This window comes from Solanum lycopersicum, chromosome 3 (genome assembly GCF_036512215.1).
Source record: "Solanum lycopersicum chromosome 3, SLM_r2.1".
In the NCBI taxonomy this organism is placed as follows: Eukaryota; Viridiplantae; Streptophyta; class Magnoliopsida; order Solanales; family Solanaceae; genus Solanum; species Solanum lycopersicum.
Window position 1 is genome coordinate 12,337,487 of NC_090802.1, and position 25,154 is coordinate 12,362,640.

The 25,154-nt window shown below is 39.4% G+C and overlaps 1 protein-coding gene and 1 long non-coding RNA gene across 3 annotated transcripts; both read right to left on the reverse strand.

Annotated features, from left to right (window-relative positions):
* Window positions 1-8,295: 8,295 nt before the first annotated feature.
* On the reverse strand, window positions 8,296-15,011 carry LOC104646227 (uncharacterized). Of its 2 annotated transcripts, XR_003245922.2 has the most exons (4): window positions 14,929-15,011; window positions 14,537-14,710; window positions 14,396-14,454; window positions 8,296-8,942 (listed from the first exon to the last, which is right to left on the reverse strand). It is a non-coding gene; the product is annotated as an uncharacterized lncRNA (long non-coding RNA). The 2 variants fall into 2 exon arrangements; XR_740378.4 differs by having other exon boundaries at window positions 14,537-15,000.
* Window positions 15,012-24,699: 9,688 nt separating this feature from the next.
* On the reverse strand, window positions 24,700-25,154 carry LOC101254877 (uncharacterized protein At2g23090-like). Its single transcript, XM_004234637.4, has one exon. The coding sequence runs from the start codon at window positions 25,053-25,055 to the stop codon at window positions 24,822-24,824; it is 234 nt and encodes a 77-aa protein (XP_004234685.2). The 5' UTR covers window positions 25,056-25,154; the 3' UTR covers window positions 24,700-24,821.

Genomic DNA, 25,154 nt, shown 5'->3' on the forward strand with positions numbered 1-25,154 from the left:
CTCCCAAGGAGCCAGACGCTCCTTCCTCATTTGTGGCTGACCCAGAGAGTGTGCCGGTCAGTGTGCGCTCCTCATCAGACTGGGAGGCAGTGACTACGCCAGACGCCACCTTTTTTGGTGTGGCTCTGGGAGCACGTGCAACACGGGAAGGTGTGGAAGTGCCTGGGGGCACATACTCAGGGTCCCGATCATCATCCGAGCTGATGATTATGCGTGCAGAGGGGGCGACAGACTTTGATCGCCCACGTGCGTAGCTTCAGTCTTGGTTGGTTTCCATAGTGGATCGTACCTGCAAAGGATCAATATTAGTACGAGTAGTGGCAAAGGAGACAAGCAAAACCATACAAAATAAAACATTAAAAATAGTATGTCATGCTGTAGAAGCAGTGACACACGACGGGCCAGGTGACGGCTCATCGTGGATACGACGGACCGTCGTGAGGTCCGTCGTGTTTTACTTAGACTATGTATATATAGAGAACCCTGAAGGAGAGTCTCTGAGTAGCATGACGGCATGTGCAGGACGGACCGTCACAGGTACGATGGTCCGTCGTAGGACACTTGAGAAAAAAATGGAGACCCTTAGGAGAGGGGTCTCTAACCGTTATGAAGGTCATGCAGGACGGACTGTCGTGGGTACGACGGTCCGTCACATGTGTCCGTTGAAGGACACTTGGAAAAAAATGAGAGACCCTTAGAAACAGGGTCTCTGACAACCAGAACGGTTGTGCAGGATGGACCGTTGTGATGACGACAGTTCGTCACATGTGTCCGTTAGGGAACACTTGGGAAAAAAATGGGAGACCCTTAAAAACAGGGTCTCTGTCTAGCATGACGGTTGTGCAGGACGGACCGTCGCGAGTACGATGATCCGTCACATGTGTCCGTTGGGACAGGGGTGCTAGGGCTTTTGAAACGGACCCTATGACGGTCCGTTGCAGGTACGACGGTCCGTCATTGGGGTCTCATTCTGAATAACAGTGATAGAACTAAGGGTACCCTAGGCATCCCCGATGAACCACATCAACCTTGTAGTGTTTTGGACTTACATGTGACTAACCCAACTACCTAGGAAACTAGCAAAGCAAAAGCACCTATGTCTAGGGTGGTAAACATGTCAATTTTGAACTTTTTGGACCTAGGTTAGAGAGAATAGTCTAAAGTAAACAACATACGATAATGAACTAAGCATAATACTAACTAGTAAACAACAAGGCAAGATAAATGAGTATAAATTTAGAGACACATACCTTAGTAATGGAGAAAAACAAATGCACACGTATTCGGTGGCAAGGTAGACATTCAGAGCAGCAGTTTCCACTAGTAGATAATACTTTAGAGCTTTGGAGAATTGTGAGAGGGAAATGATCGGTGGTTGAGAAAGTGTGGAAGTTGAAAAGAGAGGGGAGATTAGAGGAATAATGAAGTAATGGGGGTGAAATGAGGGGTTGGGGGGTTTTAAACATTCTGATTTTGAAAAAAAAGGTTCCGCCAGGCCGGGTCGGGTATACCTCATTAATCACGTGACGGTTCCCCGATGACGGACGTCGCAGTTGTGACGACCCATCGTTTGTTCCGTCGCGTGTGCCCTAGTTTCAAAATAACAGAAAACCGTACCTGGTAGGACGGATGCATACGACGGTCCATCGTAGGAGCAAAGGTCCGTCGTCGTCTCCGTCAATGACTGCTGCAGAGTAATTTTTTGCAGAATTTCCTGGTGATGTGCCTGCAAGTTTAAATAGTAGAAAAATGCTACCATTACTAAAAAGATGATAAGTATTGGGTTGCCTCCCAACAAGCGCCTGATTTAATCTCGCGGCACGACTGGGGACCCTTGATTACTCAGACTTCATCAAGATGGTATGCCTCTATCACTTCATTTGCCGATTCAGCATGCCCGTAATAGATTTTTATGCGCTGTCCATTCACCTTGAACCGCACACCTTCCTTAGTTTCCAACTCAACTGCTCCATGAGGGAATAGTTGGGTAACCAAGTAAGGACCAGTCCATTTGGACTTGAGCTTGCACGGAAATAAGCGCAACCTGGAATTGAATAACAGCACCAAATCCCCGACCATAAACTCTCGCTTTTCAATTTTGTTGTCATGGTACTTCTTCATCTTTTCTTTGTATAGTGCTGAGCTTTCATAGGCTTTTAGGCGAAATTCATCGAGTTCATTCAACCCATTTAACCGTTGCTCTGCAGCTTCACTCCAATCCACTTTTAACTTCTTCATAGCCCACATGGCTTTATGTTTTAACTCAACCGTAAGATGACAAGCCTTCCCATATACAAGTTGGTATGGAGACATACCTATGGGAGTCTTATATGCTGTTCAGTAGGACCAAAGAGCATCATCAAGCCTCCTTGACCAATCCGTTCTACTAGCATTCACTGTTTTTGACAATATCTGTTTTATTTCCCGATTAGACATTTCAACCTGCCCACTAGTTTGAGGGTGGTAAGGAGTGGCCACATTATGGCGAACCCCGTATTTCTCCAATAACCCCTTGAACAATTTGTTGCAGAAGTGGGATCCCCCATCACTAATAATGGCCCTTGGGGTTCCAAAGCGAGAGAACATACTCTTTTTCAAGAATACAGTGACACTCCTTCCTTCATTGTTTGCGAGGGCTATGTCTTCGACCCATTTAGATACATAATCGACTGCTACTAGAATGTACTTCATGTCATTAGAACTCACAAAAAGGCCCATAAAGTCAATACCCCAAACATCAAATAACTCAATCACAAGAATGGGATTTAGAGGGATCTCTTGCTTTCTTGAAATACCACCATCTCGTTGACATTTGTCACATGCTTTAGCAAAGCCATGAGCATCTTGATGAAGAGTTGTCCAATAGTAACCACATTGTAATATCTTATGCGCGGTTCGGATACCACTGTGATGTCCACCAACGGGTGAGGAATGGCATGCCTCGAACACACTCAACATTTCACATTCTGGCACACAACACCGAATAAGCCCATCGGAACAACTCCTATACAAGTATGGTTCATCCCAAAAGAACTTCTTCACATCGTACATGAACTTTTTCCTTTGATAAAAGGATAAGTCTGATAGAACAATATCACTAGCCAGATAGTTCACAAAATCTGCGAACCATGGAATCAAGTCTTGTGAAGCAGCCAATATATGTTCATCGGGGAAAGTATCATCAATGTCAGTCTTATCCCCTAACTCTCTCATAGCTTCATCCTCTAGACGAGACAAGTGATCAGCAACTTGATTTTCAGTTCATTTTCTATCCAGCACTTCAAAGTCAAATTCTTGTAGCAGTAATACCCAACGAATCAACCTAGGTTTCGCATCCTTCTTCGCCATCAAATATCTCAATGCTGAGTGGTCAGTATGCACTATAACTCTAGTACCTAGCAAATAGGAGCGAAATTTCTCAAAAGCAAAGACTACTGCAAGGAGTTCTTGCTCAATCAGTGTGTAGTTCTTCTGAGCTTCATTTAGGGCTTTACTAGCATAGTAAATGGGGTGAAGGATTTTGTTTTTTCTCTGTCCCAATACTGCACCAAGAGCCACCCCACTAGCATCGCACATTACCTCGAATGGACTGTTCCAATCCGGAGAAATAATGATAGGCGCATACACTAACTTTTCTTTTAGCTCACCGAATGCTTTAAGACATGATTTATCAAAACAAAATTTACAATCTTTCTCCAGCAGTTTGCACAATGGGTGTGCAATCTTTGAAAAGTTTTTAATGAATCTCTGGTAAAAACCTGCATGCCCAAGAAAACTTCTCACACCTTTTACAGAGATTGGTGGGGGAAGTCTCTCTATTACCTCGAATTTAGCTCGATCAACCTCTATGCCCTTTTCTGAAATGCGATGACCCAACACAATACCCTCTTTCACCATAAAATGACACTTTTCCTAGTTTAGTACTAAATTGCAGTCTTCACATCTCTTAAGGACCTCAGATACATTGGTCAAACACCGCTCGAATAAATCACCAACCATAGAAAAATCATCCATAAAAACTTCTATAGTATCCTCCACCATGTCAGAAAATATTGACATCATACATCTCTGAAATGTTGCGGGTGCATTGCACAACCCAAATGACATTCTTCTGAACGCAAAGGTCCCATATGGACAAGTGAAAGTGGTTTTCTCTTGATCTTCTGGTGCAATAGAAATATGATTATACCCCGAATACTCATAAGAAAACAATACCACCCTTTTCCTGCAAGTCTATCCAACATCTGATCCATGAAGGGCATAGGAAAATGGTCTTTTTCAGTCCATGAGTTCAGTTTACGGTAATCCATACACACCCTCCATCCAGTAACCAGTATCATTGGAACAAGTTCATTTCTTTCGTTGGGGACCACAGTCATTCCCCCTTCCTTAGGTAAACACTAAACCGGGCATACCCATCTACTATCAGCGATTGGATAGATTACTCCATCATCCAAACACTTAATGATTTCCTTCTTCACAATCTCTTGCATAGGAGGATTCAAGCACCTCTGGTGCTCAATACTCGACTTATGATCAGGCATGAGTTGGATTTTATGAGAGCAAATACCAGGAGGGATCCCAATAATGTCCGCAATAGTCCACCCAATAGCTCTTTTGAACCTTTTTAGCACCTTTACCAAACTCTGAACTTGTTGTTCATCCAGGTCTGATGCAATGATTACCGGCAAAGTGTCACCATTTCCTAAGAATTCATACCTGAGATGAGGTGGGAGAGCTTTTAGTTCTAACTTTGGAGCCTCCTCTATATATGGTTTCGCGGGTGGGGACTCGCGATTCTTCATATCAAGCTCAAATTTCTTCAGTTTAAACCGAACAACACCTCAGTCAAGAGCCGCGACTAATGACTCATACTCTTCAATGCAATCGCTATCAAAGTTCATTATCACTGCCGCTAATGCTTCTACACCTAGACGTTCTTCTATTTGTGTCTCAGATGTCTCAGCTATGTTATAGGATATAACAGATACCGATTGGAGCTCACCACTCTGCCTCATAGACCTATAAATATTAAAGGTCACTTCCTCATTGTTAAACCGAAATTTCATCTGTCCTTTTTCCATGTCTACTAAGGCTCTTCCCATAGCAAGGAATGGACTCCCAAGAATAATGTGCACTTCAAAATCGACTTCGCAATCAAGAATAACAAAATCTGCTGGAAATATGAAGGACTCCACTTTTACTAGCACATCGTGGAGTATACCTATAGGCCATTTTACTATTCGATCAGCCATCAGAAGCCGCATCGCAGTGGCTTTGGGTTACCCAAACCCAACTTCTTGTAAATCGAGAGGGGCATGAGATTTATGCTTGCCCCCAAATCACGTAATGCTTTCACAAATATAATAACCCGATTGTACAAGGAATAGTGAACGCACCCAGATCTTCTTTCTTTTGGACCAGAGATCTTGTAGCAATAGCACTACAATGCTGCATTATATCATCATCCTCAAAAGTAACCGATCTTTTCTTTGTGACCAGATCTTTCATAAACTTGGCATAACCGGGCATTTGTTCTAAAGCTTCTACCAAAGGGACATTGATAGAAAGTTGCTTCAACATTGTTATAAAACTCCGATATTTGCCATTTTCAGTCTTTTTCAATAATCTTTGAAGAAATGGAGGTGGTGGCCTAGGAATAGGAGTTACCTTTTTAGGTACCTCAACATCTTTTGTAGTGTTATCCTCTAATTCAGCATCAACATTTACCAATTTATCAGTATCTTTTGTCACCTTATTCTCATTAGATAGCCTAGGTGGGTCAATGGTTTGCTTGCCACTGCGAGTAGTAATTGTCATACAATGTCCATCATTTTTCGGATTTTGGACAGTGTTGCTGGGAAGAGTGCCCGGTTGCCGTGTGTTCACAGTTGCAGATAACTGGGCCTATTTTAACTCAAGTTGCTTAATTGATATTGCATGTGTATCAACTTTTTACCCAATACCCGCTAAATCATTCCTCAACTCTTTATTGTGCTCATCACTAGCATCGAACCTCATCATCATTTTATGCAACATATCCTCAACTTGCGACATACTACCTCCACCATCCCTAGGAGTAACTTCACGATTTTGAGGAGGAACATAGGGTCCATTCCTGTCGATTCTATTACCATAGTTACCCTTGTTGAAGTTGTTGTCGCGATTGTAGTTTCCATCTCGGACATAATGACCCTCACGATTGTAGTTACCATGACCTTGGTTCCCTTGACCTTGGCACCAATTCTCCTGATTAGAGCCTTGGGCGCTTGGTCGGAAACCCCCCATCTGTTCATTTACTGCATAGGAATCCTCCTCATAATAACACTCATCGTTTGGAGGTGATGGTTTAGCCAAGTAGTTGACAACATTTATCTTTTCTGCACCCCCAGTGACATGTTTTAGTACCAACCCAAGCTCAGTTCTCATCTGAGCCATTTCTTCACGAATCTCATTTGTGGCTGAGTTGTGAGTGGACTGCACTGCTAAGGTGTTTCTTCCTGTATCGGACTTCCTAGTACTACAAGCTTTGTTATTTTGGGATATTTTCTCTAATTTTTCAGCAATCTCGGCATAAGAGAATTCTCCATAAGATCCACCTGCTATAGTGTCCAACACCGCTTTGTTGTTATCATCCTGTCCCCGATAGAAGTATTCCTTCAGTGACTCATCATCTATACGGTGATTTGGAACACTTCTCAAGAATGAGGTGAATCTATCCCAAGAACTACTAACTGACTCTCCTGGTAGTGCCACAAAGTTATTCACTCTGTCTTTGTGGTTTAGTTTCTTGGAGACTGGATAGTAGCGTGCTAAAAAGACATCTCTTAATTGGTTCCATGTGAAGATTGAGTTGTATGGGAGCTCAGTGAACCATATAGCAGACTCTCCCGTCAGTGAGAGAGGAAACACTCTGAGACCTATTACATCTAGATCCAAATCAGGCCTCCCCACACAACTTTTACACACTGCCCTTACCTTAGCTATATGAGCAAATGGATCCTTAGAAGGTAGCCCTGAAAACAAACCTCTGGCAGTGAGCATTTGCATCAGGATACTAGTTACCACAAAAGTGTGGCCTGTGGGTAGAGGGGGCAAGAAAAGTGGCCCATTTGAGTCTGCTATGTTGTCATACCCTCTGTAGTATACTTGGGGCTGTGGAACGGGATTTTGTCCCCTCTGTTGATGTTCACCCGGAGCATCGGGTAACATCTGACCATGAACATCAACCGGAGCTGGGATGTTCTGGTTTGGATCCTCATCATTTATTCCCAAGTTTCGATTCATATTATGCAGTGTACGCTCTAGCTCGTGATTGTAGGGAAACAAGGGTTCTCTTCCTCTCCGTGTATTTGGCATACAAGGAGGATAGTTCTGAAAACAAATCAAAAACAATAAAACAAAGTAAAATCAAGAAAATATCAACTAAACTGTAGTAATAGGTTCAAGTTAATCTAAAAGCTATATTCCCCGGCAACGGCGCCAAAATTTGATACACTCAAACTTACTTCTCAAATAAGAAGTAAAGCGGTCGTGTCAAGTAAATAACCCAACTAGTGAGGTTGGGATCGTTCCCACGAGGAAAATAGTCTAGACTTAACTTCAACTTGTTATTACTATTGCTTGGTCAATGACTTCCTTGGAAAGTAAAAATATAAAAAGGGGGGTTTCTATTTCTAATTGATTGGAAATAAATAAGAAACTTGAAAGAGACACTTAACAGCTTTAATAGTTGAATTTTAATCAATTAATCAAGGTAAGTAGGGCTTACGTGTTCCCCACAGGTTCATAACTTGATAATTCTAACTATAACAATTCTTTCCTAGTATCTTGCATGCAAAGTGATAAGTTATGTATTTCTAAATCCTTGGTCTGGCATCTAGAAAGTCTCACTCCGCACCTTGGTCCAGTTACGTGTGTTGCTATCCTAACCCTTATCCTTACCTCATATTAAGCATTGTATTTGATATGTGACTAAGTTATTACCTCGTACCAATCAATACTAGCTTATTAGATAGTATACACTAAATCTACGTTAATAATTCTTTTCCTATTATCTACCTCCTTGATCCGGCAAGTAGCATTAAGGCGAGTTCTAACGTTGGCAATCAGTTAAAAAGACTTTTAAGCGAAAGAATTATTAATACATGCAAGACACTAATCTAGAATTGTTATTTTAGTTAGGGTTTATCTCATTATTTGCCTATGGTTCCCACAAGCCTAGTTATGGAGTTTAGTTACTCATAGCCATAAATACAATATTCAAATATATTAAATACGAATTCATGTACTTACTTCAATGAGAAAGAATAAAATCCAAAGTTTGCTTGATTAATCTCCAAAAATCACTTACAAGAATCTCAAAATCTAACAATAATACACAAAGTCTAATAACACGGAGTCTAACTATCTGGTGTCTAACCTCAAAAACGAGGTTTTTCGAACTATTTATAAAAAAACAAAAACCAAATTAAACAAGGATTCTAATTGCTGGAAATCTGCCAAAACCGGCTGGGTCGACGGACCACGCGACGGACCGTCGTGGTCACGACGGACTGTCATGGACTTCGTCGTCCCATACTTATGCAATTTCTTCTGCTGCTATCTTCATTCCCCTCAACGGCAAGTATGACGGACCGTCATAGGCACAACGGTCCGTCGAGGGTCTCGTTTCAAAACACTTCAGCTCTTGGAATCTGGGTAACTGAATCACTTCTCTGAACTTCACGACGAACCTGCAGAACGGACCATCATAGCCACAACGGACCGTCACAAGCTTCGTAATCCCACACTTGGTCAAACTTCCCCATCTTCCTTCAGCAGCTGCACTACGCTGCCACCCACGGACCGTCACAAGCACGACAGCCCGTCATAAGCTCCGTAGGTGGTCTCTTCTGCAATTCTTCGCTCAAAATCTCCGCATTCAGCTTTGGACAGATTTCCTGCAAAACAAAGAGAAACTTATATTAAAATTAGCACAAAAAGGCTTTTGGACACACTAAACTTAAGGAAAAAGTATTAATAATACCGTGAAACCACGATATATCAGTAGCCTATATAAAAGTTGAGTATTCTCTAAAGATAGTATTTTCCTTTCATATTTCTTACAAATTGGTATCAGAGCAGATTTTCGTTCTTAATTTGGGCTTAGGTGAAGGAAAAATATGACATCCAAAACAAATTAAAGTGCTGATTCTTCAATTATTCTTACTCTATTTTTTTATGGAAATGTTTTTAATACTTGAAGATAAGAATGAGAACACATTGAAAGTTGAATGTTTGTGGACTATTGTTGCAAATGACTTTGAAGAGCTAGACAATGCTGGCAAACTTACAACAACAGAGATTAAAAATCTTGAGGCTAAGTATCATCAAGAAGCAAATACCTTCAGCAAAATTCAAATGGGAGTTTCAAGAGCATATTTTGCAAAGATTGTTACTTGTGAGACTGCAAAGGAAGCTTGGGATTTTCTAGAAGCCGAGGTGTACGGTAACGAAAAGGTTCACACTATAAATCTTCAAACTCTTAGAAGAGAGTTTCAAAACTTGAAGATGATAGAATCTGAAAGATATATGAATATTGCACAAGAGTCATGAATATTGTTAATGAAATAAGAAATCATGGTGATACAATTTCTGACCAACAAGTTGTGGACAAGATTCTAATTTGTGTTACAGAAAAGTATGAGTACATCTTTGCTATCACTGAGGAGACGAAAGATCTTTCTAATCTTTCCATCAAAGAGCTAGTTGGATCATTTCGTGCACACGAGCAGTGAAGATTTTTTCGTGAAGATCAACCCAAAGAGACAACTTTCCAGTACAGAACAAATGAGAATTCTAAAAATTTCTCAAAAAATCAATAGAAGAAGATTTTAAGCCAAAAAAGAAGCAGGATCATGATGGTTCTCAAAAATGTTGAAGAAAAAGGTGAGAAAAACTCTAGTCTTTTTTGTAAAGTTTGCAAAAAGACAAATCACACTGCAGAAAAATGTTGGCACAAAGGCAAGCCCCAATGTAACATTGAGAAGGATTGTTGACACAAGAAACGGGAGCAAACAATTTTTTGTGAAAAATAGGAGGAAGAAAGGAAAGAAAATCTTTTTTTTTGCTTCTAAATCTGATGCTTCAACGAAAAAAATGAATGGTATGTTGATAGTGGTTGTAGTAATCACATGAGTGGAGATGAAAACTTTTCTCTCAATTAGTAATAGCATCAGTACTAAAGTGAGAATGAGAATGGAGCCTTAGTTGATCCAAAAGGTAAAGGTACTATTATTAACATGAAAAGGAAGCTGTAAGCAAATTCATGGTGTTCTTTATATTTCTGACTTGGGAGACAATTTGCTTAGTTTTAGTCAACTCATGGAAAATAGTTATTTTGGCACAAAAGATTTTGTCACTTGAATTTTCATGGTTTGAAACTTCTCAAGCAAAAAGACATGGTGCAAGGCCTTCCTGAGACACATACTGAGGTTGATCCATATGAAAGTTTTATAATGAGAAAGCACCATAAGAAGTCTTTTCCAAAAGGTGTCTTGGAGAGCAAGTGTACTTTTGGAACTAATCCATACCGACATTTGCGGACCAATTAAGACTCCATCAATTGGAAGTCAAAGGTATTTTCTAATCTTTATTGATGATTTTTCAAGAATGTCTTGAGTTTATTTCTTGAAAGAAAAGTCAGAAGCATTTGCTACATTCAAGAAATTTAAAGCCCTTGTTAAGAAGCAAAAAGGGTGCAGCTTCAAAACCATTCGCACTGATAGAGGAGGTGAATACATAAGTCGAGAATTTGAAGAAAATTGCAAAAATGAAGGCATTCAAAAGCAACTTACATCAGAATACACTTCTCAAGAAAATGGTGTCTCATAAATAAGAAATAGAACAATTGTTGAAATGGCCAGAACTATGATAAACGAGAAAGGGCTGTCAAAATCCTTTTGGACAGAAGCAATACATAAAGCAGCGTACATCCTTAATGGGATCCCGATAGAGGCACTAAAGGACAAGATACATGTTGAAGCTTTGCGTGGAATGAAACCTTCTGTAACTCATTTTAAATTTTCAGTTGTATTTGTTATTCTTATGTACTTGTTGAGAAAAGAAAAAAATTGGATGAAAAAAGTCAAAAATGTATAGTTCTTGGTTATAGTGATGTGACAAAAGGATATAGGCTTCTCAATGTCAAAACTAACAAACTTGTTGTTAGTAGATATGTCATTTTTGAAGAATAAACAACATGGAATTTGAAGGACAAAAAGATAGAGAATACTGCTATCATATCTTCAAATCAAGAAGACGATGAGAAAGAAGAAGATGTCCCTCAAGGGGGAGAAATCCAAATTCATATGATGAAGAACCACAAAAATGTTAAGTGACATTTATCAGAGATGTAACTTTGCCGGTGTTGAGCCATAAAATTATATAGAAAAAATAAAGCGTGATGTTTGGAAGAAATTCGAATGATTGAAAAAAATAATAGTTGGAAGCTTGTGGCTATACCCAGAGAAAGAGAAGTTGTAAGTCTAAAATGGATTTACAAAATCAAACTCAATGAGGATGGAGATATTCAAAAGCACAAAGCAAGGTTTGTTACTAGAGACTTCACGCAAGAATCAGGTATTGATTTTTATGAAATTTTTTGTCCAGTTGCTCGTCTTGAGACAATTAGAACCGCAATTGTTGTTGTCGTACAAAAGAAGTGAAAGATATTTCAACTTGATGTTAAATCTGCATTTCTTAGTGGAAAAATTTGATGAAGAGATTTAGGTTGAGTAACCTCAGGAATTTTTTGTTCAAGAGGGAGAAGAGATGGTGAAGAGGCTAAAAAATCTCTTTACTAGCTGAAGCAAGCTCAAGAGGCTGGTAAAATGAAATTGATATATATTTTATGGAAACAAAAATGCAGAGAAGTAAAAGTGAAGCTAGTTTGTATGTAAAGAAAGAACATGGCAGCATTATCATTGTTTGTCTCTATGTGGATGATCTGTTCTTTACAGGAAATGATGTGAAGATTATGCAAAAATTCAAGCAAGATATGATGCAAGCCTATGAAATGAGTGATCTTGTGTTGCTAAATTATTTCTTGGGCATCGAAGTTTCTCAAGTGAAAGAAAGAATTTTCATTTCTCAAAATAAGTATACTAAAAGTATTCTTCAAAAATTCAAAATGATGGATTATAGGTCTATGGTCATACCATTAGCATCAAATGAGAAGTTTAAAAAAGATGATGAAGAAACGAAAGCTAGTAGCTCACTTTATAGGAGCCTGATTGGAAGTTTGTTATATCTTACTTCAACAAGCCTAGACATTATGTTTGCTCCTAGTTTATTATCCAGATTCATGCAAGAACCAAGCCAAGTAAATTTTGGAGATGCAAAGCGTGTTCTATGCTACTGGCAAGGAACAATGGACTATGAGATAACATACAAATTTGGTGGAGATTTAAACTTGATCGGTTATTCTGATAGTGATTGGGCTGGAAGTATAGATAACATGAAGAGTACTTCTAGTTATGCTTTCTTATTTCGATCAAGTATTTGTTCTTGGTTATCAAAAAAGCAAAATGTTGTTGCTCAATCCACTGCCGAAGCAGAATATATTTCATCAACTAAGGCTACTTCTCAAGCTATTTGTCTTAGGAGAATATTTAAAGATATTGGTGAAAAATAAAAAAGAGGGATTGTTCTATATTGTGATAACAAGTCAGCAATTGCAATTGCCGAGAATTCAGTCATCCATGAAAGATCAAAACATATTTTCATCAAGTATCATTTTATTCGAGAAGCACAAGAGAAAGGCGAAATTCAATTTTATTATTGTCACACAGGAGAACAACTTGGTGATATCTTGACCAAAGCACTTCCTAGAGAAAAATTATGCTATCTTCGAGAATGCGTTGGAGTTATCAAGCAAATGCATTCAGAGGGAGTGTTGGAATAAATACATCAATCTTTAGTTTTCCGAAATTTTCTCTTAGTTTTCAAAGAAGTCTTTTTAGAATTTCATAATACATGGATCTAGTAAATTGTGATACATGGATTTAGTTATTTGTGCAAGACCTTTGATTTATATTGTTACTAGTATAAATAGAGATATAGTTGATGATTGTAATCATCTCAAGTGACCTTAAGTAGCCTATGTAAAACTTAGGCATTCTCTAATGATAGTATTCTCCTTTCATATTTCCTACAAAAACATAGCCAAGCTCATAGTGATTGTATGTCATATAGCATAGGTAGTAGTTAATGTATTACACAGAGGGTATTTCAGAATGACAATGAATGGAGCATGTTGCTCAATCCCAAGTCATTTTGCTTGTACATAACTCCAATTTAGGTAATAAAAATCAGTTAGTAATGAAGTATAAATATCATGTTTTTACAATGTAGCCTCTCTTCCCTTGAAATTCGAAAGAGGAACATCAATAGAAGCAAAACGTAGGAAATTTTTGCTTTAATAAAAGCCCTAGATAGTATTATGCTTCACTAGTATGTGTCTCACACCAACTATAAATATATATATATATATACCTAGTGAATTAGAGTGTTCGTATTTGAAAAACATATAATTGATTTTTTTTTATCTTCTAGTTGAATATATGAGACAAATATAAAGCAAGATCAACGGATATGTTACGAATAGTCAATGAACAAATCATTTAATATGCTAATGTGAGATATATTATATGTTTAATATTGTTCAAACATAAAATAGGAGGACAAATACATACCTCGTCTTTTTGTTTAGGTTTTGAAATTCCTCTTCAATTTGCAAACCAACTTTTTTGGTATATATATATATATATATATATATATATATATATATATATATATATATATATATATATATATATATATATATATATATATAAAAGTGGTTATGTTTTGAAATTCTTTTGAAGCCAAAACCTAAAAATAATTAATCTCCAAAAGACAATTTCTTTCTCCATTATCTTCTTTCTGTTATTCTATTTGGTGGGCGAATATGAAAAAGTGAAATAATGCTTCTAATTAACCTAGAAGCTTAGGAAGTAGAGAAGTATGTGATCAACTTTACATATAATCTAACATTTTTTTTCTCTCCTGCTAATAGTTACAAAATAAAATTACCCACACAGAAGGACATAAATGTCCATCAATACTTTAGAAAATAAAATTGCACACACAAAAAGACACATGTATTACAATTTTATTTATCAAATTAAACAATGAAGGCAGATACTTAATGCTTAGAATCAGAAAGGAAGATCAAGAAATTACAAATTTTGAATGGAAAAAAGTAAATATTTATTTTTAGAAATAATAACATCATGAACTACAATAATAAAGGAAAGGAAAAATATATTGCCGAATCTATAGACCTATAAGAAACATAAAGTCGATAGCTTACCGATTGGACTAACATCGCAGCTCCATCAGCAGAAACCCAAAATTCTTGGTCTGGTACTTCTGGATGATTATACTAAGAAGTAAGAAAACATTAAACCAATTCCAAAAATTATAGGAACTGCGTTAAGAGAAAACATTGGACCTGTTTTATCTTCCATCAGCTGCGATTTTGTTGCTAAACAGGCTAATTAGAGTACGAGAGCTGGTGAAGACATCAACAATGGTAACACAGCTGACATGCAAAGATTCATTTCTCTTAAATTGGATCTGAAGCATCTCTACATGAAGATGAGGAGAAATGGTGTGTACTATTCATCTTCACAAACAGACAAAACAGAGGAATCTTAATTTCACTCAATTTAAGCATAGATCTGAGCTTGAAGACGCAAATCATGTTCTTCAACACTAAAAATTAAACTCAATCCATAAAAGTTAATATCTACTGTTTAGATGACAGATTATTACACCTATTAAGGTAGAAAAATGTGCAAATTTAGAATGAAACTACAAAAGGTAGAGTTGAGAAGAGCAAACCTGAGAAAGTAGAAGAAGCTAGAAGAAGAAGAGATAAAAAAAAAAGAATTTAGCTTCACAATTTTAGAAACAGGTGAAAAAGAAACACAATATTAATATTTAAAAATAAAAAAATATTATAACTCAAATAAAATAGTTGTAAAATATTACATTCACTAAATATTAGAAAAAACGTTAATCTTTGATAAATATTAAGATATTTGAAGTTTGATAAAGATAAAATGGAACTACGTGGACTACATATATAAATTATAATAATAAGAATAATTGTTAGAAGAAAATACAGTTATCTTTTTTTTTTTGAAAAAAAAAGTTCAACACAAACTAATGTTAAATACATAGGTGAAATATCTCTATGTTCTGTAATGAGTTTGTCGAATACTCTTCTCTAAAATTGAAAAAAAAGAAAAAAAGGGCCTAAAATATCATCAAAATATTGAAAATGGTATAAAATTGGCCTCCATTTGCCTATTGGCTTCAAAACGCCCTTTTCATCCACCTTTTGGCACCAAAATACCTTTGTTATCCACCTTTGGATTCAAAATTGACAACTTATTTAGCGATTTTAAATTTAAAGTATTTAAATATTTTTTTAAATAATTGGCGCTCTTTTTTTTTTGAACAAAAATACAACACCAACTTCTGTCACGACCCAAACCCGGGCCGCGACTGGCACCCACACTTACCCTCCTATGTGAGCGAACCAACCAATCTGAACCTTAATATTTCAATATAATATCAACAGAAAGTAATGCGGAAGACTTAAACTCATTAATAAAATCAATAACTATTATTATCCCCAAAATCTGGAAGTCATCATCACAAGAACATCTATCCTCAAATTACTAATTTAATAGTATCTAAGAAGCTAAAATACATAAAAAGCTAGTCCATGCCGGAACTTCAAGGCATCAAGACATGAAGAGGAAGATCCAGTCCAAGCTAGAAGCATTAGCTCACCCTGATATCCGGAGTAATGAAGACTGGCTAGAGTTACTGTTGAGTCGAAGATGACGGCACGTTTGCTGCACTCCACAAATAAACAAGAAGAAAACATAAAAGTAGGGGTCAGTACAAAACACGGGTACTGAGTAGATATCATCGGCCAACTCAAAATAGAAAACAGTATATATCAGGTATCATCATAAAATCAACTATGATACTCAACATTTAGCAACAGCAAGTACTATATCATTAACAATTACCGTCAAGTTCACACATGAGGACTCAAGCCTCAATACCATACTCATTTGGGAATTATGTTCATTAGATTGAGTATATTAAACATCTTTCAAGATTCATTATCTATATTTCTCTTGTGTCGGTACGTGACACTCTGCTCCCTCATAGTCATTAATCCTCTTGTGTCGGTACGTGACACTCCGATCCCCTACTACTATGTGTCGGAACGTGACACTCCGATCCCCTAAATCTACGTGTCGGTTCGTGACATCCGATCCCCTAAATCTACATGTCGGTTCGTGACACCTGATCCCCTAATTCTATGTGTCGGTTTGTGACACCCGATCCCCTAATTCTACGTGTCGGTTCGTGACACCCGATCCCCTAAATCTACGTGTCGGTTCGTGACACCCGATCCCCTAAATCTATGTGTCAGTTCGTGACACCCGATCCCCTAAATCTACGTGTCGCTTCGTGACACCAATCCCCTAAGTCTACGTGTCGGTTCGTGACACCCGATCCCCTAATCTCTTTCTATCAATTCATCAAGCCTTCTTTCTTACCAAGGCATCATCAATCTCATTATTTTAGTTCATCACGCCTTCTTTTATACCAAGGCCTCATCATTAACAAAGAGATTAGGGTTTTACAAGATTTGGGGTTCAATAACTTCATCATGCTTATTTCTTCACAATCATATAATCACATTCATGCAAGCATACAATTAAGCACATAGCAAGGTTTACAATATTATCAATACATATCATTCACTATTAAGAGTTTACTACGAATATCGTAAGAGAAACCATAACCTACCTCCACCGAAGATTAGAAATCAAGCAAGCAAATTCCTAAAGCTTTGTTCTTCTTCTCTCCCTGTTCGTTCGTTTTCTCCCTCTCTTGTGCTTTCAATTTTTCTTATTCCAAACCCTCTTTCTTTTACCCTAATTAGTATATAATTAAGAATAAAAGATGGCAATAATAACTCACTAATTAACTTAAGGTTACCTCTTTTAACCTCCAAGTAATTAGACTTGTTAACATTAACCCACTAACTTTATAATTAAAGCAGGAATAGTCAAAAACGTTCCTTAAAACAATTGAGGAATTCTGACTCAGACTGGGATTTATGCAGCCTGTGACGGCCCGTCGCGCCTGCGACGGTCCGTCCTGCTGTTCCGTCACAGAGTTCAAAGACTCAATTTCTCTGAAGAGTCTGTGACGGTCCGTCCTGCCATTCCGTTACGAAGTTCAGAGAGTCGATTTTCAGTACCCAATTTCAGATTTTCTAAGTGTTTTGAAACGAAACCCTGCGACGGTCCGTCGTGCCCATGACGGTCCGTAGTGGGGTCCGTGGCCTCAGCCTGTTTTTCCATAAATAAAATCTGCTGTTCAAAATGATTAAACTGGTCGTTACAATAGATACCAATTTACCCATCGTTCGTCCCCGAATGATCACAAGAAGGAAAACAAGGGCGAAAAGGAGTACCTGAATCTGTAAACAGATGTGGGTATCTTTCTCGCATAACCGCCTCCTTCTCCCAAGTGGATTCTTCAACGGGTCGATTCTTCCATTGAACTTTGATGGATGCAATCTCCCTTGATCTCAACTTGCGAATTTCTCTATATAGAATGGCAACAGGTTCCTCCTCATAAGACAAATTCTCATCAAGCAAAACTGAATCCCAACGGATAATGTAGTTTCCATCCCCATGGTATCTTTTCAACATCGACACATGGACTACCGGATGCACTTCGGACAGCCCTGGAGGTAAGGCTAACTCATAAGCCACATCCCCTACTCGCTTAAGTACTTCAAATAGACCAATATACCTTGGGCTAAGTTTACCTCGCTTACCAAACCGCATCACCCCTTTCATCGGCGAAACCTTCAACAAGACTTGTTCACCCTCCATGAACTCCAAGTCTCTAACTTTTCTATCTGCATATACCTTTTGCCTAATTTGCGCCGCTAACAGCTTTTCTTGAATAGATTTCACTTTCTCTAATGAATCCCTCAAAAGGTCAGTACCCAGGGTCTAACCTCAAATGCATCAAACCACCCAATGGGAGACCTACATCTTCTCCCATATAGTGCCTCAAATGGGGCCATATCAATGCTTGAGTGATAGCTATTGTTGTAGGAGAACTCTGCTAAGGGTAAGAAGTTATCCCACTGACCACCAAATTCTATCACACATGCACGAAGCATATCCTCCAACACTTGAATCGTTCGCTCAGACTGACCATCGGTCTGAGGATGGAACGCAGTACTAAGGTCCAACCTAGTACCCAATTCCGCATGCGGTGTTTTCCAAAACTTAGAAGTAAACTGCGTACCTCTATCTAATATAATGGAGAGTGGAACCCCATGCAATCGCACCACTTCCGAGATGTAAAGTTTGGCTAACTTCTCTGCATTGTAAGTCACCTTGACCGGAATGAAGTGAGCAGACTTAGTTAACCTATCAACAATTACCCAAATAGAATCAAACTTCCCCAATGTCTTTGGAAGACCAACCACGAAATCCATTGCAATCCTTTCCTACTTCCATTCAGGAATGGGCATTCTCTGAAGTGTTCCTCCGGGCCTTTGGTGTTCATACTTTACTTGTTGATAGTTTGGACATTTAGCAATAAAATCCACAGTATCACGCTTCATTCTACTCCACAAAAAGTGTTGCTTTAGGTCACGGTACATCTTGGTTGCACCCAGATGTATCGAATACCTTGAACTATGAGCCTCTGTCAGAATAGTGTTGATCAAATCATCGACGCGGGGTACACATACCCTTCCCTTAATCCTCAAAACACCTTCCTCATCAATTGTCGCTTCTTTAGCCTCTCCATGCAACACTTTATCTCGGATCCGGATCAATTTTTCATCATTAAACTGCTTTCCCTTAATCTTGTCAAGGAAGGAAGATCTTGCCTCCACACAAGCTAAAAATCCTCCCTTCTCATTTACTTCTAATCTCATAAGGTCGTTAGCCAGAATCTGAACTTCTCTAGCCAATGGGCGTCTAGAAGCTTGCAAGTGAGCTAGACTTCCCATGCTTCCCACCTTTCTACTTAAAGCATCCGCTACAACATTCGCCTTCCCCGGATGATACAAAATAGTGATGTCGTAGTCCTTTAGTAGTTTCATCCATCTCCTCTATCTCAAGTTCAAATCTTTCTGAGTAAAGACATACTGTAGGCTACGATGATCCGTATAGACTTCACACTTAACTCCATATAAATAGTGTCTCCATTGCTTTAATGCAAACACTACCGCGGCCAATTCCAAATCATGAGTTGGATACTTACGTTCATTCACTTTTAATTGTCTTGAAGCATAAGCAATCACATTCCTCTATTGCATTAGCACTGCATCCAAACCCGAATAGGATGCATCACAATAGACAATGAAATTCTTACCTTCCATTGGCAAGGTGAGAATTGGTGCAGTAGTCAACAAAGTCTTGATCTTCTGAAAGCTTTCCTCACACTCGTCCGACCATACAAATGGAACATTTTGATTAGTCAAGTTCGTCAGTTGGGAAGCAATAGAAGAGAATCCCTTGACAAATCGGCGGTAGTAGCTAGCTAACCCAAGAAAGCTCCTTATTTCTGACACATTAGTAGGTCTTACCCAATTCTTCACTATCTCAATCTTAGAAGGATCCACCATCACTCCATCCTTAGAAACCACGTGCCCCAAGAAGGACACTGCATCTAGCCAAAACTCACACTTAGAGAACTTGGCATAAAGCTTTTTCTCCCTCAACATTTCCAATACCATTCTCAAATGCTCCTCATGTTCCTCCTTACTTTTAGAGTATATCAGTATATCATCAATAAATACGATCACAAAGAGATCCAAATATGGCTTAAAAATCTCATTCATCAAACTCATGAACGCAGCAGGGGCATTCGTAAGACCAAAAGACATCACTACAAATTCGTAATGCCCATACCTGGTTCTAAAAGCGGTCTTTGGCACATCCGTTGCCCGTATTTTCAATTGATGATAACCGGATCTCATGTCAATCTTAGAGAAGACACAAGCACCTTGTAACTGATCGAACAAGTCATCAATGCGAGGAAGAGGATACTTGTTCTTTATGGTTACCTTGTTCAACTACAGGTAGTCTATGCACATCCGAAAACTCCCATCCTTCTTCTTCACAAATAACACCGGAGCACCCCAAGGGGATGCACTTGGTCTAATGAAACCTTTACTTAACAACTCTTGAAGTTGGGCCTTTAACTCTCTTAACTCCGTGGGAGCCATTCTATAAGGGGGTATAGAAATGGGGCGAGTACCCGGTTCAAGACCAATACAGAAGTCAATATCCCTATCTGGTGGCATACCAGGAAGATCTGCAGGGAACACATCCAGAAACTCACGGACCACCGAAACCGACTCAATTGAAGGTACTTGGGTAGTGTCATCCTTGAGATGTGCCAAGAAAACTAAACACCCTTTACTAACCATTTTCTTAGCACGAAGAAAGGAGATGATACGCACCGGATTGGGACTGTAGTCACCCTCCCACACTAACGGATCTGTCCCAGGCTTGGCTAACGTCACTGTTTTAGCATTACAATCCAAGATCGCAAATTGCGGAGAAAGCCAAGTCATACCCAGAATTACATCAAAATCATCCATTTCTAAGATAACCAAATCTACATAAGTGTTGCTCCCTACAAAGTTCACCAAATAAGACCTATATACCTTTTCAACCACCACAGACTCACCCACCGGAGTAGAAACACGAATAGGCATATCAAGTAATTCACAATGTAAATTTAGACCATTAGCAAATGAGGAAGATACATAAGAAAATGTGGATCCAGGATCAAACAATACAGAAGTCATGCAATCACAAACCAGAAGATTACCTATGATGACAGCATCAGATGCCTCCGCTTCAGACCGCCCAGGGAAAGCGTAACAATGGGCCCTATCGTTTGTCTGTCCATTGCCCCTACCATGTTGTGATGTAGTGGCTCCAGTTTGCCCATCACCTCGACCATTTTGGTGACCACCATTACCTCGACCACCACGTCCTCCAGAATAATGGCCTCTACCATGACCACCTCTACCTCTAGCTATTAGGGGTCTATAACTCTGTTTGGGACAATTCCTCCTAACATGTCCAGTCTCCCCACATCCATAACACTCTCTAGAGTCAAGCATAGGTCTCTCATAGAAGTGTTGACCGGTCTGAGGTGGACCCCCAACTACAGTCTGTAAAGAAGACTGAATGGGTCGAACTGAGTAACCTCCAGAACCTTGTCCTCTAGAGTAAGAACCATTAAACTCACCTCCCTTTCGAAACCTCTTTGATGTCGATGCCATGGTGAATTCATCTGGCTTCACTTCTTCCACCTCTACCACGAAATCTATCACTTCTTGGAAGGATTTTGTCGTAGCCGCTACCTGTAAGGCTGAAATCCGCAACTCTGACCTCAACCCCTTCACAAAACGACGAATCCACTCTTGTGGACTAAAACAAAGTTGAGTGGCATATCTGGATAGTGCACGAAACTTAGCCTCATATGCATTGACCGACATTCTACCTTGCTCTAGGCTCAAGAACTCATCCCTCTTCCTATCCCTCAAAGTCCGGGGGATATACTTCTCCATAAACAAGCTAGAGAATGAGGCCCAAGTCATAGGTGGTGCCTCCATTGGTTGACACTCAACATGTGACCGCCACCACATTTTGGCGTTCCCTTGAAACTAATACTATACGAACTCAACACCAAACCGTTCTACTATACCCATCTTATGTAGTAGCTCATGACAGTCAACCAGAAAATCGTAAGCATCCTCAGATTCAGCACCCTTGAAGACTGGAGGTTTCAATTTCAAGAACTTACTAAAAAGTTCATGCTGATCACTTGTCATTATGGGCCCAGTAGTCAGACGTGGAAACGTGCCTATGTCCAATGAGGCATCCATACGAAGAGCCATAGTGGCTGCATGTTGTACCTCTGAAACCGGAGGTGTTGGTGCAGAAAACATTGGAGGGGCCTGACCCTGATCAGACAACCCACTAAGATAAGCGAGAACCTGATTGATCATCTCTGGGGTAGGTTGGGGTGGCAATTCCTCATTTTGCACTTGTTCATTCTCCCCTTCCTCACCCTCTCTTACCACTTCCTCAGTCGGTGGAGGAGTCACCGCCCTAGTATCAGACGGGCTAGGTGCTCATCCTCTTCCTCTAGAGGACGTCCTCCCACGACCTCTACCACGGCCTCTTGCCGCTACTCTTCCTCGAGCTACAGCCCCAGTGGCTGGCTTAGACGCTTCTTGTCTTGCTGATGTTGATGTTGGCGTGGTTGTTGCTCTAGTTCTAACCATCTGCGAAATAGAGTGAAGATGGTCAGATACCAATTTGTATCACCTAGATACCAATTGGACCCAAGTAATAGCACGAAAGAAGGAAAGAAAGAATGGAATTTTCCTAAAGTCTTATAGCCTCTCAAAGAAAAGTAAAGGAATCCCCCTACCATTCCTTAAGACTCTACTAGACTCGTTCTTATGTGATGAAACCGACGAACCTAATGCTTTGATACCAAGTTTGTCACGACCCAAACCCGGGCCGCGACTGGCACCCACACTTACCCTCCTATGTGAGCGAACCAACCAATCTGAACCTTAACATTTCAATATAATATCAACAGAAAGTAATGCGGAAGACTTAAACTCATTAATAAAATCAATAACTATTATTATCCCCAAAATCTGGAAGTCATCATCACAAGAACATCTATCCTCAAATTACTAATCTAAGAGTATCTAAGAAGCTAAAATACATAAAAAGTTAGTCCATGCCGGAACTTCAAGGCATCAAGACATGAAGAGGAAGATCCAGTCCAAGCTAGAAGCATTAGCTCACCCTGATATCCGGAGTAATGAAGACTGGCTAGAGTTACTGTTGAGTCGAAGATGACGGCACGTTTGATGCACTCCACAAATAAACAAGAAGAAAACATAAAAGTAGGGATCAGTACAAAACACGGGTACTGAGTAGATATCATCGGCCAACTCAAAATAGAAAACAGTATATATCAGGTAACATCATAAAATCAACTATGATACTCAACATGTAGCAACAGCAAGTACTATATCATTAACAATTACCGTCAAGTTCACACATGAGGACTCAAGCCTCAATACCATACTCATTTGGGAATTATGTTCATTAGATTGAGTATATTAACATCTTTCAAGATTCATTATCTTTATTTCTCTTGTGTCGGTACGTGACACTCCGCTCCCTCATAGTCATTAATCCTCTTGTGTCAGTACGTGACACTCCGATCCCCTACTACTATGTGTCGGAACGGGACACTCTGATCCCCTAAATCTACGTGTCGGTTCGCGACACCCGATCCCCCAAATCTATGTGTCGGTTCGTGACACCCGATCCCCTAATTCTACGTGTCGGTTCGTGACACCCGATCCCCTAATTCTATGTGTCGGTTCGTGACACCCGATCCCCTAAATCTACGTGTCGGTTCGTGACACCCGATCCCCTAAATCTACGTGTCGGTTCATAACACCCGATCCCCTAAATCTACGTGTCGGTTCGTGACACCCGATCCCCTAAGTCTACGTGTCGGTTCGTGACACCCAAGCCCCTAATCTCCTTCTATCAATTCATCAAGCCTTCTTTCTTACCAAGGCATCATCAATCTCATTATTTTAGTTCATCACGCCTTCTTTTATACCAAGACCTCATCATTAACAAAGAGATTAGGGTTTTGCAAGATTTGGGATTCAATAACTTCATCATGCTTATTTCATCACAATCATATAATCACATTCATGCAAGCATACAATTAAGCACATACCAGAGTTTACAATATTATCAATACATATTATTCTCTATTAAGAGTTTACTACGAATATCGTAAGAGAAACCATAACCTACCTCCACCGAAGATAAGAAATCAAGCAAGCAAATTCCCAAAGCTTTGTTCTTCTGCTCTCCCTGTTCGTTCGTTTTCTCTCTCTCTTGTGCTTTCAAATTTTCTTATTCCAAACCCTCTTTCTTTTACCCTAATTAGTATATAATTAAGAATAAAATATGGCAATAATAACCTACTAATTAACTTAAGGTTACCTCTTTTAACCCCCAAGTAATTAGACTTGTTAACATTAACCCACTAACTTTATAATTAAAGCAGGAATAGTCAAAAACGTCCCTTAAAACAATTGAGGAATTCCGACTCAGACTGGGATTTACGCAGCCTGTCCGTCGCGCCTGCGACGGTCCGTCCTGCTGGTCCGGCACAGAGTTTAGAGACTCAATTTCTCTGAAGAGTCTGTGACGGTCCGTCCTGCCATTCCGTTACGAAGTTCAGAGAGTCGATTTTCAGTATCCAATTTCAGATTTTCTAAGTGTTTTGAAACGAGACCCTGCGACGGTCCGTCGTGCCCATGACGGTTCATCGTGGGGTCCGTCGCCTCAGCTTGTTTTTCCAGAAATAAAATCTGCTGTTCAAAACGACTAAACAGGTCGTTACAACTTCATTGACAAATCCAGATATACCACATGGTATCAACCATTTAAGAAAAGAGTGCACAACTAAAAATTTGGCCCGACCTATTTATGTGTGAGATAAATACACAATTTTACATCTTGCTTGGATCTGACACTTTGTGACTAGTGATAGTAACATTTTCTACAACACATGTTCGACACCTTATTCTATTTTTTTAGATGAGGGAAACAGGTAGCGAGGTCAGATTTTGGATGTTTGGACTCGGCATGTTCCTTGCACTTCACCTCTGGCGTTGTGCAGATAATTGTCTGCATGCACACCTTGCACTGGATATACATGGCCTTCTTGTTCGCGTCAAGTTGGCTTCCTTTTGCGCCTTTCATCTTGTCTATCTTCTTCTCACGAGTCATCTTGGCTTTTTGACTGTTGCCTCCACCCATTACTTCTGAAATGGAGGTGAATTAGAGCTCTAATGTTACAGGCGAAAAACTATGGCAGGGAAATACTTGGCGCTCAACTATAAGTTATAATTTAATTTA